Raw genomic sequence first — 20,138 nt, forward strand, 5'->3', positions numbered from 1 at the left:
GGGTAATGTTTTGGAATCCATAATCAGGGAAAATGTCAACAGGCCCTTGAGAGGGGTGATGAGTTAATTAGAGAGAGTCAGCATAGATATTTAATGCAAATCAATGCGCAAATCAAAAGCATAACCTTTCATATTTTGGCTGATGGAAACAAATTGTCCTGCAAATATACAGCTTACTTCTATGATACTACGGTACATTCAGATACAAAGCACTCACTTCTGCATAAAAACCTGCAAATGAAGGCTGCCTTGTTTTTATTCTAACAGGGTAAATACTTGGCTGGAAATGTTCTACCTATCCTTAACAATTTACTAGTGAATATGATTTTAAAATGCATTTTATTGTTTATTTATTGAGTTTAGAATTTCAATTCAGCTACATTCCAAAAGTTAACCAAGTCTTGTTGACCTTGTAAGTGTCAACGATCAAGGTACCAGAGGAATGTAGAGATTATAGTAATTTTGATTTTTTGCAAACAGATGAAATTGTTAGTGTGACTGCCAACTGATAAATCAATCTAAAAATGAAGATAATAACCTCATGCTTCATATGATACATGCATTTGTACAAATACATTGCAAGTCTCAACATCAAGCCCAGATACTCACGACTAATGTGAAGCTGTGTTCAGTAAGAATACCATACTTTTCCACCAGTCTTTTTCTCTTCTCGTTAGGTAGCTCAGGCAGCTGCTCACGAATGTGGTCAATATTCACCACTTGCCGATGATTCACATTGGAAGGGATGGTTTCATTGTCATAAATAACCAGTGGAGGCAAATTCGGTTCTGGCATAAATCTTAAACATTTCAAAGTTGTTAGCAGCAAGTTTAAAACTCTGCAGATTAATTTTCAAGTTTCTTGATTTCAAATGAAACAAATCTTTCATGGGAGGCTTACAAAATCAGTCTGTTTTCACTACAGTGTTTGTCAACACCTATTATCAATTATTAAATGTATATTTATTTGTATTAATTACATACATTCTCTACAATTCATTCTAATTACCTGTAATCTTGCTTTCCTTCTTTGTCTCTCATTGATATGGTTTGCCTGAAAATAATTAAAATAACATACTTCTATAAAATTGTCTGAGGCAAAAGTGTATATTTTTTTCTAAAATCTATTACATTCATAGGTACAGAGTCATCCCTATCTCTCAATTTGTTGAAACAAAACTACATTGCCCTTTGGTTTAGTAATTTCCTAAAATAAATCCAAAAGCTTTCCGGTTCTACAATTATTAGATATGATGGAATTCACCACCCTGGAACAAATAGGGCAGAGTTTTCCTGTTCCACCAGCCATTGGAATCGTAGCTGGCTGGACATGGATCATGCAAAGGTCTGTTGACCTCGGGCAGGATTTTCTGGTCTTGGGACAAGCGCAGCCGAAAGATCCTGCCCATAGTCTTTTCCCAATGGTTTAGTGCACTGTATGGTGTGGTGCTGAACCAGAAAGCTCTCAGGCTTCATCTGTGCTGAGCTGGCAGATGTCAGTGTGCGCACTGTGGGCTACAACTGTCCTCAGTTTCACTACAGTGATGTGTCAGTAGGCTGAAGGACAAGCAAAATGCAGCCACTCCTGATCATTAAGGATAATTTATCAGACAACTTCAAATAGCCAGACAGAGGAATTGGCAAAGGAAGAGCTGGAAATGAGTTTTAAGGAGTGAACCAACACAGTTATTTGGAAATGAGAACATATTTTCAATCAGACTTAATCTATGACTAGCTTCTTGAATGACAGTAACACCAGTGATGATGAATGGGAAAGATTTTATATCCTTACTATTAAGATTATTGTCTCAGCTTGATGAGGCTAAAAATGGCGACTACTTAACGCTGAGTCATAGGGACAAACTCCCATATTGGCTCTTCCCTTCCCCCACTAAAATGAGGACAGTTTTCCAAGGAATTGAAAATGGGTACTTCTACCTCATTCACCTCCCCCCTTCTGCCAGCATGCTCACTCTGGCAGGCTAAGGACAAAAGGCAAGCTGGGAAGACTAGGCAGTCCCGACAAAATCAGACAATTCATCCTTACGCGCACTGTGGAAAGCCATCAGGTCAACAATTGGGCTCTATAACCGTGATAAAGCATATAAGAGCATGCCACCTTTGATAGCAAAGGCAAACTGATGAGGGCTCACTCCAAAGATGTTCTGTATCTCTTTGATTTCATGCATGGTTAGCAACTTTGTCTGATATTGAAAAATATCAGTGGTCTATTTGTATTTGCTGCTCCCAATATGGTCTCCTCTACACTGGGGAAACTAAATGCAGACTGGGTGACTGCTTTGCAGAACACCTTCGCTCCATCTGCAAGCATGACCCCACCTTCCGGTCATTTGCCATTCCAACTAAGCTTCTTGCTCTCATGCTCACATGTCTGTCCAAGACCTGCTACAATGCTCTACACCATCTGGAAGAATACTTCTGATTAGGCATGTTACAGCCTTCTGGACTCAAAATTGAGTTCAACAACTTTAGACTGTGAACTTTCCCCTCCATCTTGACCAACCCCCCCACTTTTTGTTTTTCGATTCTATCCTCCATTCATAGCCACCTGTCCCTTGTTCAGTTTTGCTCCAATTGAGCACTGGCCCTTGTTCTCCTATTAACCCATTCTATCTTTCCTTTTGCCACTATTAACACTTTACAGTCCTTAATATCACCATTAACACCCCTCTTTATCTTATGTCCAAGCCACCTTTGTCAGTCTTTCCTTTGCTCCAACCTATCCCTGTCCTATTCTGCCCCATCTCCTCCACCAACTCTCCAATAATATAATTCACTACATTACTACCCTTCCTCAGTTCTGTAGAAGAATCATATGGACTCGAAAGGTTACCTCTGTTTTTCTCTCCACAGATGCTGCCAGACCTGCTGAGTTTATTCAGTATTTTCGGTATTAATTTCAGGTTTCCAGCATCAGCAATATTTTGCTTTTATTTAAAAAATACATCTTTAATTTTCAATTCCTGTTCAAATTTGACAGAAGATGGAAATGATACAATGGATTCTAGCAATTTGTTAAGGCACTCTGGGTTTGACAACATCCTACATATACATTTTGTTGAAACTGCTGATGTGGATCTGGAATTATTTAATGGATTAGCAAGGGGTAGTATCATCTGTTAATTTCTGTATTGAGGAGGTGTAAAGTTCTGCTGTCACTAGCTACTGATTATCTGTTACTTCAGCTTTATAGTTTATAAACTATACCATAGTCCTATTGCATGTTTGTCTTTTGTTTTCCGAACTCTCGGTAATTAAGTACAATCATTACAAACCCAAATTATATTTTAGTAATAATGGTTCCTACTCAATTCCTGGGTTCACAATATTACCATTATTCTGAAACAAGTCGCATGTTTTTGGGGAGTGAAGGGTTACTTATGGAAATGTTTTTTGACATCAAGCACAATAAAAATAGCTGAAAAATCTAACTGTTACAGTTTGAATCTTATTCAATGTTAAATTTCATTTTCAATTTATATGCAATTGCTTCTGCAGAGTTTCGCCTGTATCCTCTGAATATAACAGTCCAAATTAGGTTTGAATAGTACACCCTTTGGATGAAACATTAAACTGCCACCCACCTAATAACACCAGAGCATCATTACCTGACATTTATAGCTGTGTTTGCTGCCACTGCAACTGTAGACAGCACAGTCACTATAAATGCAGTCGCCATAGTGGCGACGTCACTGCCAGCAATGGCAACAGGTAGCTGCCTGCAATGAACATTGTTTTGGATGCCTCCCAATTGATGCCCCACTCCCAATCCCTCGCTGCCTCATCATCTTCCACTCGTTGCCCCTCATCAATCCTCTTGCCGCCCTGCTCCCAGCACTTCAGTCTTAACTGACTCATTTGCTATCTTGCGCACCACTTCACTCCCCAAGCAAGGGGAGTCTAGAGGTAAGAAAGGATCTATCTGACATAACTTGACAATCACATTATCACAGATCTAGTTATTTTAGATTTGTCCATGGCATTTGAACACATACCTGATGCAAAGCTACTGGACAAACTAAATCATTATGGAGTCCAAAAAAAAACATACAATGGATAAACGGGCAAGCCTCAAACTGGAAACCAGTCTTTAGCAGTGTGCCCCTGGGCCCACACTTGTTTCACCTTTATAAATGACATCCCTGATGAAATATCAAACCAGATTAGACTCTTTGAAGCTAAGCGCCTAATCTATAGAGCCATTGCTGAAACAGATGTTAACCTTCAGGGAGGTCTAAATAATATTGTCAAATGTACAAATATATGGGGAAATGAAATTCAATTTAAGGGGAGGTGATGGCTTAGTGGTATTATTGCTAGGCTATTAATCCAGAAACTCAACTAATGGGGACCTGGGTTTGAATCCACATCCAAAATAATTTCATAGAATCATAGAACCCCTACAGTGCAGGAGGCCATTCAGCCCATCAAACCTGCACCGACAACAATCCCACCCAGGCCCTATCCCTGTAACTCCACGTAATTTACCCTGTTCGTTTCCTGACACTAAGGGGCAATTTAGCATGACCAATCAACCTAACCTGCACATCTTTAGACTGAGAGAGGAAAGTGGAGCACCCAGAGGAAACCCACGCAGACACAGGGAGAATGTGCAAATTTCATACAGTCACCAAAGGCTGGAAGTGAATCTGGGTCCCTGGTGCTGTGAGGCACCAGTGCTAACCATTGTGTCAACATGCCGCCCAAGTGGAATGTACAAAGTCAACAAGTAGCCTCCTAAAATGCTTGCATTGATGAAATGGAACTTCTATCACTCTTCAACGACAGTAAAGGAAATGTAGCAGACATTGGTTAGAGCTCATCTGGAGCATAGTATAGCTGCTTGAGACCCATATACTGCAGAAAACATTACCCTCCTTGAGAAAGTTCAACAGTGGGCAGTTCATTTTGTTACAATCACTTGCATGACACTAGAGTCTCCTGGTTGGTCATGTCACTGGACTGGCACAGTCTCCAGAACTGAACAAAGGCCCACATGCCTCTATAAAATTTTGAATGGACGATTAAATATTTCTAAATAGTACATAAAGCTCAAAAATGACCAAGTTCAAAGAGTTAATAACCAACAGCTCCAAATGTATACACCCAAATCTTCCTTTACTAACTACTTTCTAACAATTAAAGACTGCAATCTTCCAAAAATCTTTCCATTTAAGGAAAGCCTGTTCAACTTTTTAAATTAATGTGACCATCGACTGCATTCATTGTGCCTCTCCTGCAAAAATTTCCTATTGGAAGACTCATCTTACCAAGAACCAGGTCGGTGCGATAGTTCTCCCAACTTAGGCATCAATCCCAAGGTGTTGGTGAGGAAGACTTTGAGGGATTGACTGAGCTGAAATTGACCAGGTGATGCTGGGCCAGTGCCAACAGGTCTATCTGATCAAAGATGCATATAATAGTTAACAGGACTGGAGAAGGTGAACTGAAGATGAACTGAGCAGGTATTTTGCATAGGTCTTCACCATACAGAATACAAGTAACAGATATAGCTGTAAATCAGGAACTGGAAGGGAGGAACTCAAGAAGAATACAATCATTAGGGAAGTGGTACTCAGCAAATTATCGGAGCTGCGGGCTAACAAGTGCCCAAATCTTGACGGACTTAGAACCATAGAAAATTACAGCTCAGAAACAGGCCTTTTGGCCCCACTGACCTGCACCTGGACCATATCCCTCCACACCCCTCTCATCCATGAACCCGTCCAAGTTTTTCTTAAATGTTAAAAGCATTTACCACTTTATCCGGCAGCTCATTCCACACTCCCACCACTCTCTGCGTGAAGAAGCCCCCCCCTAATATTCCCTTTAAACTTTTCTCCTTTCACCCTTAACCCATGCCCTCTGGTTTTTTTCTCCCCTAGCCTCAGTGGAAAAAGCCTGCTTGCATTCACTCTATCTATACCCATCAAAATCTTATACACCTCTATCAAATCTCCCCTCAATCTTCTATGCTCCAGGGAATAAAGTCCCAACCTATTCAATCTCTCTCTGTAACTCAGCTTCTCAAATCCCGGCAACATCCTTGTGAACCTTCTCTGCACTCTTTCAAACTTATTTACATCCTTCCTGTAATTAGGTGACCAAAACTGTACACAATACTCTAAATTCGGCCTCACCAATGCCTTATATAGCCTTACCATAACACTCCAACTTTTATACTCAATACTCCGATTTATAAAGGCCAATGTACCAAAGGCACTCTTTACGACCCTATCCACCTGTGACGTCACTTTTAGGGAATTCTGTACCTGTATTCCCAGATCCCTCTGTTCAACTGCACTCTTCAGAGTCCTACCATTTACCCTGTACGTTCTACTTTGGTTTGTCCTTCCAATGTGCAATATCTCACACTTGTCTGCATTAAATTCCATTTGCCATTTTTCAGCCCATTTTTCTAGTTGGTCCAAATCCCTCTGCAAGCTTTGAAAACCTTCCTCACTGTCCACTACACCTCCAATCTTTGTATCATCAGCAAACTTGCTGATCCAATTTACCACATTATCATCCAGATCATTGATATAGATGACAAACAACAATGGACCCAACACCGATCCCTGTGGCACACCACTAGTCGCAGGCCTCCACTCAGAGAAGCAGGCCTCCACTCAGAGAAGCAATCCTCCACAACCACTCTCTGGCTTCTTCCATTGAGCCAGTGTCTAATCCAATTTACTACCTCCCCATGTATACCTAGCGACTGAACCTTCCTAACTAACCTCCCATGAGGGACCTTGTCAAAGGCCTTGCTGAAATCCAGGTAGACAACATCCACTTCATCCACTTTCCTGGTAACCTCCTCGAAAAACTCTAATAGATTGGTCAAACATGACCTACCACGCACAAAGCCATGTTGACTCTCCCTAATAAGTCCCTGTCTATCCAAATATTTGTAGATCCTATCCCTTATCACACCTTCCAATAACTTGCCCACCACTGACGTCAAACTTACTGGCCTATAATTTCCCGGATTTCTTTTGGAACCTTTTTTAAACAACGGAACAACATGAGCCACCCTCCAATCATCCAGCACCTCCCCCGTGAATACTGACATTTTAAATATGTCTGCCAGGGTCCCTGCAAGTTCAACACTAGCTTCCCTCAAGGTCCGTGGGAATACCCTGTCTGGTCCTGGGGATTTATCCACTCTGATTTGCCTCAAGACAGCGAGCACCTCCTCCCCTTTAATCTGTAAAGGTTCCATGACCTCCCTACCTGTTTGAAGGGATTTATCCACCTTCATCCTAAGAACCTAAATAAAGTGGTTAGTGTGATCGTCGAGGCAATGGTTTTAATTTTCCCACATTCCCTAGATTTGGGGAAGGTCCCATTAGATTGGAACACAGCTAATGTAACTCTTTTATTCATAAAAGGGGGGAGATAGAAAGCAGGAAACAACAGGCCAGTTCGCTTAAATCGGTCTCAGGGAAAACGTTAAAAGCTATTATTAAAGATGTTATAGTGGAACACATGGAATGATTCAAGTTAATCAGTCAGTGCCAACAAGGTTTTGTGAAAGAAAATCATGTTTAACCAATTTATTGGAGTACTCTGAAGAAGTCACATCTGCTGTGGATAAAGGGGAACCGTGTGGATCTACTGGTTAGATTTCCAGAAGGCATTTGACAAAGTGTTACATCAAAGGCTATTGCAGAAAATAAAAGCTCATGGTGTAGGGGGCAATATAATAGCATGAATAAAAGATTGGCTAGCTAACAGGAAACAGAGAGTAGGCATAAATGGGTCATTCTCTGGTTGGCAAGATGTAACAAGTGGTGTGCCACAGGGATCAATGCTGAGGCCTCAACATTTTAACCATTTATGTAAATGACTTGGATGAAGGGACTAAAGGTATGATTGCTAAATATGCCAATGCCATAAGGTAGGTGGGAAAGTATGTTGTGAAGTGGACATAAGGAGGCTACAAAAGAATATAGATAAGTTAAGTGAGTGGGCAAAGATTTGGCAAATACTGTATAACATGGAAAAATATGAAATTATCCAGTTTGGCAGGAAGAATAAAAAAGCATATTATCTAAATAGTGAGGGATTGCAGAGCTCTAAGATGCACAGGGAGTTGGGTGTCCTCATGCATGAACTGCAAAAGGTTAGCATGCAGGTACAGCAAATAATTAGAAATGGTAACAGAATGTTATTGTTTATTACAAGGGAAATGGAATACAAAAGTGGAAATAGATTATGCTTCAGTTATACAAGGCATCGGTGAGAACACGGCCGGGATTCGCCCAGCCCGCTGCATTACTCGAGCAGCACAGCGGGCTGGGAGACAGCCCTATTTTACCATGCATTTCCAAGTACTCCGCAATTTCATCCTTAATAATGGTCTCCAAGATTTTACCCACAGCCGAGGTCAGGTTAACTGACCTGTGATTTCTCTTCTTCTGCCTCCCTCCCTTCTTAAACTGGGGTGTTACAATAGCCCTTTTCCAGCCCTCTGGGACATTCCCTGACTCCAGTGATTCCTAAAAGATCACCACCAATGCCTCCACAATCTCCTCAGCTTTTTCTTTCACAACCCTGGGGGTGTAGCCCATTGGGCTCCGGGTGATTTATCCACCTTCAGACCTTTCAGCTTCCCGAGCATCTCCTCCTTAGCGGTGGCCACTACATTTACCTCTGCCCCCTGACTCTCTGAAGTTCTGGCATGTTATTGCTGTCTTCCACCATGAAGACTGATACAAAGTACCCATTCAGTTCCTCTGCTATTTCTTTGTCCCCCATTACTTCTTCTCCAGCCTCATGGTCCAATGTCCATTCTTGCCTCTTATCTTTTATATGTCTAAATAAAACTCTTATGAGCTTCTTTTATATTACTAGCTAGCGTACCCTCATATTTCATCTCTGCCCTTACTGTTTGTTTAGTTGTCCTCTGCTTGCTTTTAAAGGCTTCCCACTATTCCTTGCCTCATGGTATACTCTTTCCTTTGCTTTTACGCTATCCCTGACTTCCCTTGTCAGCCATGGTTGCCTCGTTCTCCCTTTGGATGATGATACCTGTGTGGTGGCCACAAAATCCTGCAGAGAGAAGGTACAACGATGCTTATGTTGCTATCCGAGCATTGCTGAAGCAGACAAAAGGTATCTTAATGATGCGATTCCAATGTCTGGACAGATCTGACGGGAGTACTCTAGTACAATGCCAGGAGGATCTCGCGGATCATCGTGGCTTGCTGCATGCTGCACAAAAATCTCAGCTTTGAGTATGACTATGCTTCTTAGTCTAGACTCTGCACCAGAGGAAACAGCCTCTCAGTATCTACACTATCAGCCCTCTCAAAGTTTTGTACATTTCAGCGGTTCATGCCTTCAGATGATAACTTCTTAGAGACGCTTAAAGGAACAAGAGGAATTGGCCAACCAGGAAACTTTACAGTTAGTTAGGCAGGGGCAAGAAGATAAGCCATTGATAAAGAAGCACTGGCTAGATTCAGGCAATTAGCAGTTGAAATGTGTGAAGCTGGTTCCATGGAGCTCAACATTGGAAAAATGGATGTCATTAAAATGGCATGATTAGTCATATAAAATGCTGTGGAAAGACTAAGAGCAAAGAGAGATAAACCCAAGGATATTAAGTCCCTCTCCCAGATACTTGCTCTGGCTAAGGCAGGTTCAGCAAGACATTAGATTGGACAGTTTTGTTATGATGAGTAGAGCTAGACTAAAGTTATTTACATGAGAAATTCTAAGAGAAAGATTGACTAGGTATTGGATTGTAACAAATTTGAGGGCGCTAGAGAGGAAGGAGAGGTTAGATATGAAGTGACTTTAGCCCTATATAGAGGTTTACTTGTTTTTTACATCTTCATTCACTTTCCTTTGAGAAAGTAGTGCCAGTAGTGGAAGGATTCGCAGGCTGGTCAACACATTGCGACATGAGCATTTCTTCCATGGCTGAAATCATTTTTACATCAGACAATTTCACAGTTAGTCCTAAACAGCTGGAATTTAATGAACTCCTAGAACCCAGACAATAAAAAGGCACTACCCACAGCTAGTGAATAATCCAGAATTTGACTGCAGCTCACTAGAACTAAGCCTAGAAGGGTTTAAACCCTGCATCTTCTGACTCAAAGGTTATCACAATGCCACCAAGTAAAGGCCTGCTCCTGGTTAATGAATATTCAAATGCTATTGTCCCATGGAGACCATTATAAATTGAGCTCAATTCTATCCTCACTTCAGACCTACAGAGATACATTTTGCATAAAATTGTCAGAGATCAGGACAAGGATCAGTGTCTGATTATTCCCTAGCTTGAGGATGCTAATGTATCCTGTAGTGTCTGTACTACATTGCTGGTGGGATAATCAAGTTAACAAAGATGCACAATAAAAACAGTGTTCTTATAGTTCTGTATGGCTCAGCAATATACCACAAAACTTTATCCACAAAACCAAGGGAGTTTAACATTTTAGATTTTCCCTTTCCCCAGAGAGGTAAATTCTCACCCTGTTTTATAATCAAATGCTCTGGTCTCATTTAATATTTTCCCTCCATTCTCCAGTACGCCAATCTGTCTCAGAATTTCATAATCTATTGTAAAAAAAAACATTCATTATATTCTAGATGATCACTGCAACTATTTCTGTAACAAAAAAACTAACTTGCGTGTTAAATACATATTTTCAAAGCAATGTTTTGCATTTAGAATTTTAAGTAATTGCCGCAAAAACAAACACAACAAAAATATTGACTTATTTAGATGGAGTTTTAGGAAATGCACTTCAATTGGAAGCACTGTAAAAGAGGATGCAATTAAGCTACACAATGCTATGTGGTTAAAAATACAGATTAGAGCAGATGGAGGATGTTGACAGACCAATTGCTCTTGCCAAAAATCGGGCACTGTTAATATTCTTCACTTCAGCTCTCACACCATATGGCTCCCCAGGTCGATGTACAGATATGTTGGCATCCACTCTTAACTGTCCCTCTACATAAATAAAAGCAAGACATGCCTTTATAGAAATAGAATGCATACAATCTGTTTACTGTTGTGAGATTGTTTTGTAATGTAAACATAAAAGTAAAATTCACTGAACCGTACATAGAACATAACAGCGCAGTACAGGCCCTTCGGCCCTCGATGTTGCGCCGACCAGTGAAACCAATCTAAAGCCCCTCTAATCTACACTATTCCAATATCACCCATATGTTTATCCAATAACCATTTGAATGCTCTTAATGTTGACAAACATTAGTTCTTCAAAATCTGTTTCCTAGCAGAGTACATAATATCAAGGAAGAACATTAACAAAGTATTATGCATGCAATTCAGGTTGCATTAAATTTCCAATTCAGAAAAATCTTCCATTACCTGCAGAACTGATTTTCCATTAAGCCTCATACTAGCATCATGAGGAAAAATAAATTAGAACTCACCAAACTAGGAGAATAAAGCTACTCTAGTCCTATTTATTTCTTAAATATCCAAAATGGTATCAACCTATGAGGAATCCATACTTGAAAAGAGTAAAATTGTACACGAGACTTAAAATCTTAACTGACTTAAGAGAAATTTTCAACTTATTGAACAAAATATAATTTTTGACATAGTTAGCCAAAGGAATTTTAATGTACAGTGGAAAATAACTATCAAAATAGAATTTTGCTTAACCTTTACAAAGATAGACATCGTTTCTACTATATAAAGTGTGCAAAATTGCTACAAAGTTTTGAATAAGAATTACAGTTGTTTTCAGAATGTGTAAGTTTTTGGTATACAAACTCAGGAAAGAGCATGTGGAAAAGATATGATGCACACCACTTGCCACTCTGGTTATCTCACGAACAATGCAATGCAGATGCACACGATTTAACATCTCCACTCCTAGTTAATTTCTGGTAGTTTTCCCAAATTTATCCTATCAACCTCCATCATTATGATCTACCTCAGCCAGATGAAAGAAATGTGAATCGGAAATTGACAGAAATTCTTGCTTTGAGATATAAAAAGATACTTTTCCAGTTCAACAAGCACTCCAATTCATCTTATTGACTAGAAATGCAAATTGTCGTCATTTCTGATGAAGTCACACGCTCCCATTATCCAGTGCACTGATTTTAAAATCTTTGTCCTTGTTTTCAAATCCCTCCACAGCATTCTCTACCAAGCATTTGCAATCTTCCACAAACCTATGGCTTTACCCTGATAATGATAAAACCCCTCCACTATCAGGAATATGACCTAAAAACATACCTCTGCACTCTGGAATTCTTGTGAAAATATCTCTACCAATTTCAAAAACCCCTTTAAACCATTTTTGCATGTGTTCACGGCAAGTCATCATCACAGGCAAGGCAATCATTTATTGCTGATCTCTAATACTTTTGAGAAAGTGGTGGTGAGATGGCTTCTTGAACTGTTGCAGCCCATGAGGCATAGGTATACCGAGGGCTGTAAGGGAAGAAGTTCCAGGATTTTGACACAGCAACAGTGAAGTAATGGCAAATTAGTTCCAAATCAAGATGGAGTGGGAATTGGAGAAAAATTACAGATATTGGTGTTCCCATGTGCCTGCTGTCCTTGTTCTTATGGGTGACCAACAGTGCCAACGGAGCCTTGGCAAGTTGCTGCAGTGCATCTTGTAGACAGCACAGAACACTGCCACTGTGTGATAGCTCAGTGAGTTTCGCAAGTGAGTAGCTATGATATATATACACAACAGGAAGATACCAAATTCATCTTCTGGTCTAAGTTGAGTTAGCTGATTCTAGACCGGGTGGCAGTAGGAATGGTATAATTAGCCTTAGTGCCAATGAGCTAGTGAGGAAAAAGGAATCAAACAGGGTCACTGCATTGGATTGCTATGGAGTGTATCTGCTGGAAGTGTGTACATACATTTGTGCACATCAGACAAAGACAAAATTGCTGTAATAAATCCACTCCTGATGACCAAATTAATTACCGACACTCACTGTCAAGACTCATACATGAATAAGAGGCACATAGGTAAGGTATCAAAGGATAGCTGATGCTAGGACTATATCCCAGAGAAAGCAGGGGCAAAAAGATAATCGATTTGAGGGAAGAAAAACTCAACAAGCTGGTAAAAGGATTATAATTAAGATCAAGCTTGTTCTTGCAGTCAAACAGCTTACTGACATTGTCTGGTAACTAAAGATGACATTTGGGCTTCAGACAACTATGGAACTAGTTCTGAATGCCAGTCTTTTTTGGCAAAATACATATGTATAAGATATAAGTTTTCTTCACTACACTTTTTCTACTTGATACACCAACATAATTCCCAATTCTTTCCAAATTACTGCACAAGTTTTAAAAAAAGAAATCCTCCATAACCAGGGCTTTTTCCATCCAAATGGCTGTTTCATAATAATGAGCATCAAATTTAAATATAAATGTAATTTTCAGTAAACAGATAAGGGCTTTCTATTTCAGAATTATAAAACATTTCTTTACCTGACATATTTCCATGACTTGTACCAAGTGTCTGGAGGATAAGTTGAAGTTCTCGAACGGCTGCTGCTGCTTCATCTCCACAACACATATCTGGTTCCATAACAATCTCCATCAAACCAACCCCTGCAATCAACAATATTTAGCAAATAAAATTACATTTTATTGTCAAAATGTAAGTTTAAAGTTTAAAGTTTATTGATTAATGTCATAAATAGGCTTACATTAACACTGCAATGAAGTTACTGTGAAAATTCCCTAATTGCCACCCTCCAGCACCTGTTCGGGGACACCGTGGGAGAATTTAGCATGGCCGTTGCACCTAACCAGCACGTCTTTCGGACTGTGGGAGGAAATTGGAGCACCGGAGGAAACCTGCACAGACAATGACCCAAGCCAGGAATCGAACCCGGGTCCCTGGCGCTGTGAAGCAGCAATGCTAACCACTGTGCAACCGTGTCGCCATGGTGTAGGGAGGAGAGAATTGGGTTGGGAAAAGAGATGGGGAGGTAAGGAGTGGTATACAGACCACCAAACTGTAGTGGTAATGTTGGGAAAAGCATTAGACAGGAAATTAGAGATGCGTTAAAGGAACATCTGTGATTATGGGCAACTTTAATCTGCATATAGATTGGGAGAGTCAAATTAGTCACAGTACAATAGAGGAAGAATTTCTGGGCTGCATACGGGATGGTTTTCTGGAGCAATATGTTGAGGAACCAACAAGGGATCAGGCCATTTTGGACTGGGTGTTGTGCAGTGAGAAAGGATTAGTTGGCAATCTAGTGTGAGAAAACCCTTGGGGACGAGTGACCATAATATGGTGGAATTCTTTGTCAAGGTGGATAATGATGTAGTTGATTCTGAGACCAGGGTTCTGAATCCCAATAAAGTAACTATGCTGGTGTGAGGCATGAATTGGCCATGACGAACTGGGAAACATTACTGAAAGGAAAGACAGTGGACAGGCAATGTCAGGCATTTAAAGAACGAATAGGTGAACTCCAGAAGTTGTTTATTCCTGTTTGGCGCAAGAGGGGTAAGAGAATTTTGGCCAAACCATGGCTTACAAGGGAAATTAGAGATAGTATCAGATTCAAGGAAGAGGCATTCAAATTGGCAAGAAAAAGCAACAGGCCTGAGAATTGGGAGCAGTTTAAAATTCAGCAAAGGACCAAGGGATTGATTAAAAAGGGAATAATGGAGTATGAAAGTAAGCTTGTGGGGAACTGTAAAAGTTTCTATAAGTATGTAAAGAGAAAAAGATTGACAAAAAAGAATGTAGGCCCCTTACAGTCACAAACGGGAGAAATCATAACGACGAATAAAGAAATGGCTGAGGAATTAAATTTGTATTTTGCTTCAGTCTTCAAAAAGGAATGTGCCAGAAGTGTTGAGAGAAACAGGTTTTAGTGAGGAGCTGAAAGAAATCAGCATTAATAGAGAAATGGTTTGGGGGAAATTTATGGGATTGAAGGTGGATAAATCTCCAGGTCCTGATAATCTTCATCCCAGAGTACTTAAGGAAGTGGTCCTGGAAATAGTAGATCCATTGGTAGTTATTTTCCAAAATTCTTTGGACTCTGGAATAGTTCCTACAGTTTGGAGGGTAGCTAATGTAAGCCCGCTATTCAAAAAGGGGGGTAGAGAGAAAACAGAGAACTATAAACCAGTGAGCTTAACGTCGGTACTGGGGAAGTTCATAGAAATCATAGAAACCCTACAGTGCAGAAGGAGGCCATTCGGCCCATCGAGTCTGCACCGACCACAATCCCACCCAGGCCCTACCCCCACATATTTACCCGCTAATCCCACTAACCTACGCATCTCAGGACTCTAAGGGGCAATTTTTAACCTGGCCAATCAACCTAACCCGCACATCTTTGGACTGTGGGAGGAAACCGGAGCACCCGGAGGAAACCCACGCAGACACGAGGAGAATGTGCAAACTCCACACAGACAGTGACCCGAGCCGGGAATCAAACCCGGGACCCTGGAGCTGTGAAGCAGCAGTGCTAACCACTGTGCTACCGTGCCGCCCAAGTTGCTCGAGTTTATTATCAAGGATTTCATAACCCGACATTTGGAAGGCAGCAGTATAATCAGAACAAGTCAGCCTGGATTTACAAAAAGGGAAATTATGCTCGACGAATCTATTGGAATTCTTTGAGGATGTAACTAGTAGAGTTGACCAAGGAGAACCAGTGGATGTAGTTTATTTAGACTTTCAGAAGGCTTTCAACAAGGTCTCACATAAGACTACTATGTAAAGTTAAAGCACATGGGATTGCAGGTAATGTCTTGAGATGAATAGAAAGCTGGTTAGCAGATAGGAAGCAAAGAATTGGCATAAATGGGTATTTTTCTGATTGGCAGTCAGTGACTAGTTGGGTTCCGCAGGGATCTGTGCTAGGACCCCAACTGTTCACATGATATATTAATGATTTGGAAGAAGGAACTGAATGTATTATCTCCAAATTTGCAGATGAAACAAAGTTGGGTGGGTGGGTGAGCTGTGAGGAGGATGCAGAGAAGCTTCAGCGTGATTTGGATAGGCTGAGTGTGTGGGCATCTACATGGCGGATGCCTGATAATATGCATAAATGTGAGGTTATCCACTTTGGTTGCAATAAAGGAAGACAGATTATTACTTGAATGGGTGTAAATTGAGAGAGGTGGATACTCAGCGAGACCTTGGGAGTCCTCGTGCATCAGTCACGGAAAGTGAGCGTGCAGGTACAGAAGGCAATAAAGAAGGCAAATGGTATCTTGGCCTTCATAGTGAGAGGATTTGTTTCTAGAACATAGGAAGTAGGAGCAGAAGTAGGCAAATTCAGCCCTTTGAGCCTGGTCTGCCATTCAATCAGATCATGGCTGATCTGTTCACGGTCTCAAATTCACCTCCCCACCTGTTCCCCATATCCCTTTTTTTAATTAGAAATATATCTATCTCCTTCTTGAAACCAGAAAGGCAACTTGAAGGAACTTGCAATTAAACAATACCTTATTACATCATTTGGGCAACTCAACGTACTTTACAATCAAAGAACCTTGGACCTTGCCCAGCAAGTCTCATGACTTGAGCCCTTTTTGTCCCCATAGCAACCAAACCATCCAGGCGTGTTAGGCAGAAATCAGAGGTCACATGACCCTCTTCATTACACCATTTTAACTTGAGGAGACAGCTCCAAAACATTTTCTTATAAATTTCATATCTGTGGCACTGGGCAAAATGTCAATTTTATATTGTGAATTTTAATATTCATACCTACCAGCCCGATTTAAATCAATTAACGTTTGGGTTCTTGCATCATCATGGAGACTTTTGCCACTGTCCTGTTCCAGTTGGATTTGCTTGATTCGCACCAATTTAGATATCATGTGATTTCTGTTTTTCCCAGCATAAAGGCTATATGCAAGGCTTCCACTGATGGCAATTGGACATCTCTGCTGTGTTACCTGGTAGCCGACCTACATGCATAACAAAAAATATTTCTCAAATGTCTGCAGAGGATTCTTCACATCAAACAGAATAAATTCAAAGATTTAACTGCCACAAATCTTTAATATAAAGTGCGTGAATATCCTTCCGATCTGCTGATAATTAGAATTTTAAAAATCTCAATATAAAGTTACTGTGAAAATTCCCTAATCGCCACACTCCGGTGCCTGTTCGGGTACACTGGGGGAGAATTTAGCATGGCCAATACACCTTTCGGGGAGGGAACTGGAGCACCCAGAGGAAACCCATGCAGACATGGGGAGAACGTGGGCAGACTCCGCACAGACAGTGTCCCAAGCCGGGAATCGAACCCAGGTTCCTGGCGCTATGAGGCAGCAGTGCTAACCACTGTGCTACTGTGCCATCCACACTGCTTTGAGTGAATTTAGAATACATGAGGGTGAAGAAATAATACAATGATTACACTGCAAACTTACAGGCACCCCCATGTAAGACATTCAATTCAAAAACATGTTCTGCACCAACTGATGGCACTGTTTTAAGAATAAAATCACAAAATGCATAACTTCATTCTAGTATCTGCTGAGGCAACATCCCCATATCAGACTTTAAATTCTAATCCTGCTGAGTCAGCATGATGAATAGTGCAAATCTTCACACTGAGGCACAATATTGCATTATTGTTCAAAGTGAAATTAATGTGGGTGCACATAAAATCATAATGAGATAGTAAGTCGGTGAAGGTCATGTGTAACTGCTTGAACTGCAGAATTTGGAAAATATCTATTTTACCGAATTTGGAAAATATCTATTCTAACGTATCTGCTCTCAGCAAATTGATATCAAACTGCCATCATCTTGTTGCTCGAGGTAGCATGGCAAAATAAATGAGATGACATATTTGCCTTTGCAATACTGGGCCTTGATAGTAACATAACAGAAACTAAAATCAAATGAAACTAAAACATTTCATTTGAAATAAATAATATTAAGTCAAATACTAAAACAGTTAAAGGAGCAGAGATGGCTATCTTTTAAAGTAAATAGGGAGTTGAAAGGCCCGGGAACGGGGCCTTTCAAAGGCCCGGGTACAATAAAATCAGTAAAAACAGACACAGATACAAACTTGCATGTCATTTATTTTTCAATTGCAGTTTCACATCCATACAGAACTGCTGCTTCATTCACAATGTCTCAACATTACATTCTTCCAGTAGCCAGTCAGAAGGGGATACACTGGTCGATCCGCATATCATTCAGAAGGTTCAAATGGTTAGTAATGGAATCATATGCAAACTTACAAAAAGGACAGGCAGGAAAAAAAATCAGTTGGTCCATCAAGTCTATGCCACAATGGCTCCACAATGGTTAAATATTTCTTCCCTCTGTACAAGATCCCTCCTCCCAGCTATGTAATCTCCCAGAATAGGCAAAACAAAAAGGAAAAGAAACAGACAATAAGGGGAATAAAATACTCTCAAATTCCTCTTTGACCCCTCGAGCAATCAAAACCAGCCCAGATCAGACAGATTAAGATGGTTACAAGTTTGAAGCCTGTCTATGCTGCTTTAATTGATCTTGATCAGTGTGGTAAAAGGAGGCCGACAAGTGGCTTCGATACCGTTGTTCGTAACAGGGAGAAAAAGTGGGCCTGACATGATGCCCCATCATCCTCAAAAGATGTGGGGAAGCATTTGTTAGAAATCGGAAGGTGAACTGAAGATCAAGGTCACAGCATGATCATTTCATGAGCAACAATATCTTAAGATTCTGTATTCAATGTCATAAGAAAAGATATTAAATGCCACCAGAAGTTCTGATTTTAAACAAGTGAAGAGGGCCATCAGCAGGTCAGAGGTAACCATAACAATAGTTATTTGAAACTGCACAAGCTTACGGGCAAGTCAGCGTAGAAGTAGTGTTTTCTGTCAAACTTGGATTTCTTGTTAATCGTACAGTTTAGGACCAAGCCAGTCATCACGGCTGCTTCAACACAGTGTTTGTTTAGAACCTTTTGAGGGTGAAGAAATAATACAATGATTACACTGCAAACTTACAGACACCCCATGTAAGACATTCAATTCAAAAACATGTTCTGCACCAACTGATGGCACTGTTTTAAGAATAAAATCACAAAATGCATAACTTCATTCTAGTATCTGCTGAGGCAACATCCCCATATCAGACTTTAAATTCTAATCCAGCTGAGTCAGCATGATGAATAGTGCAAATCTTCACACTGAGGCACAATATTGCATTATTGTTCAAAATGAAATTAATGTGGGTGCACACAAAATCATAATGAGATAGTAAGTCGGTGAAGGTCATGTGTAACTGCTTGAACTGCAGAATTTGGAACGAATTTAGACAACCAAAATCAATTTGATGTCAATATGACTACTAATGAAATCATTAAAAAACAAAACACCTAAACCAGTGAAAATTAGAACTAATTTGCTTAAAAGAAATTTTTCAGCTTCAGTGCATGGGCTATGCAAAAACTGGTGTTTAGTTCAGCAAGATGCAATGAGCCAGCAAGTTGATCACACAGTGAAAGCAGAATAATAATTTTTTAAAAAAAAAGCTATAGTCTACATTCACTCAAAGCAGTGTGGGCGGCACAGTATCACGGTGGTTAGCACCGCTGCCTCACAGTGCCAGGAACCTGGCTTGGATTCACTGTCTGTGCGGAGTCTGCCCATGTTCTCCCCATGTCTGCATGGGTTTCCTCTGGGTGCTCCAGTTTCCTTCCACAGTCCGAAAGGTGCATTGGCCATGCTAAATTCTCCCCCAGTGTACCCGAACAGGCACCGGAGTGTGGCGACTAGGGAATTTTCACAGTAACTTCATTGCAGTGTTAATGTAAGCCTACTTGTGACTTTAATAAATAAACTTAAAGCAGGGCAAGGTGATTAGATTGGGAACTTGGTTCAAATATTTTAATCAAATATTAACAATATTCAAATAAAACAATTAGTTTTCTAACTAACTGTTTAAATCAATCACATAATATGTAAAGATGGTTTTGAAAGCTTTTGAACTTATTTTTCAGGCCAGCATTCATTGCCCATCCCTAATTGCCCTTGAAAAGGTAGTGGTGAACTGCCTTCTTGAACCACTGCAGTCCTTGTAGTGTAGGTGCTAAATTGACCCTATTGTCAGGGGGATTAGAAGGGTAAATATGTGGGGTAAC

General features: G+C 40.4%; 1 protein-coding gene across 7 annotated transcripts in view; it reads right to left on the reverse strand.

Moving 5' to 3' along the window:
- Window positions 1-20,138, reverse strand: part of gatb (glutamyl-tRNA(Gln) amidotransferase, subunit B) — a 66,037-nt gene that overhangs the window by 31,599 nt on the left and 14,300 nt on the right. For 3 of the 7 annotated variants that reach the window (XM_078212531.1, XM_078212590.1, XM_078212564.1), the window contains 7 exons: window positions 18,843-18,956; window positions 16,755-16,953; window positions 13,486-13,608; window positions 10,882-10,995; window positions 10,511-10,595; window positions 1,009-1,053; window positions 610-799 (listed from right to left, as the gene is read on the reverse strand). In XM_078212531.1, coding sequence (XP_078068657.1) covers window positions 610-799; window positions 1,009-1,053; window positions 10,511-10,595; window positions 10,882-10,995; window positions 13,486-13,608; window positions 16,755-16,953; window positions 18,843-18,956 — 870 coding nt within the window. The remainder of the gene's footprint in view (window positions 1-609; window positions 800-1,008; window positions 1,054-10,510; window positions 10,596-10,881; window positions 10,996-13,485; window positions 13,609-16,754; window positions 16,954-18,842; window positions 18,957-20,138) is intronic. The other 4 variants (XM_078212553.1, XM_078212580.1, XM_078212542.1 and 1 more) reach the window with 3 other exon arrangements.

Source organism: Mustelus asterias, chromosome 1 (assembly GCF_964213995.1).
Source record: "Mustelus asterias chromosome 1, sMusAst1.hap1.1, whole genome shotgun sequence".
Lineage (NCBI taxonomy): Eukaryota > Metazoa > Chordata > Chondrichthyes > Carcharhiniformes > Triakidae > Mustelus > Mustelus asterias.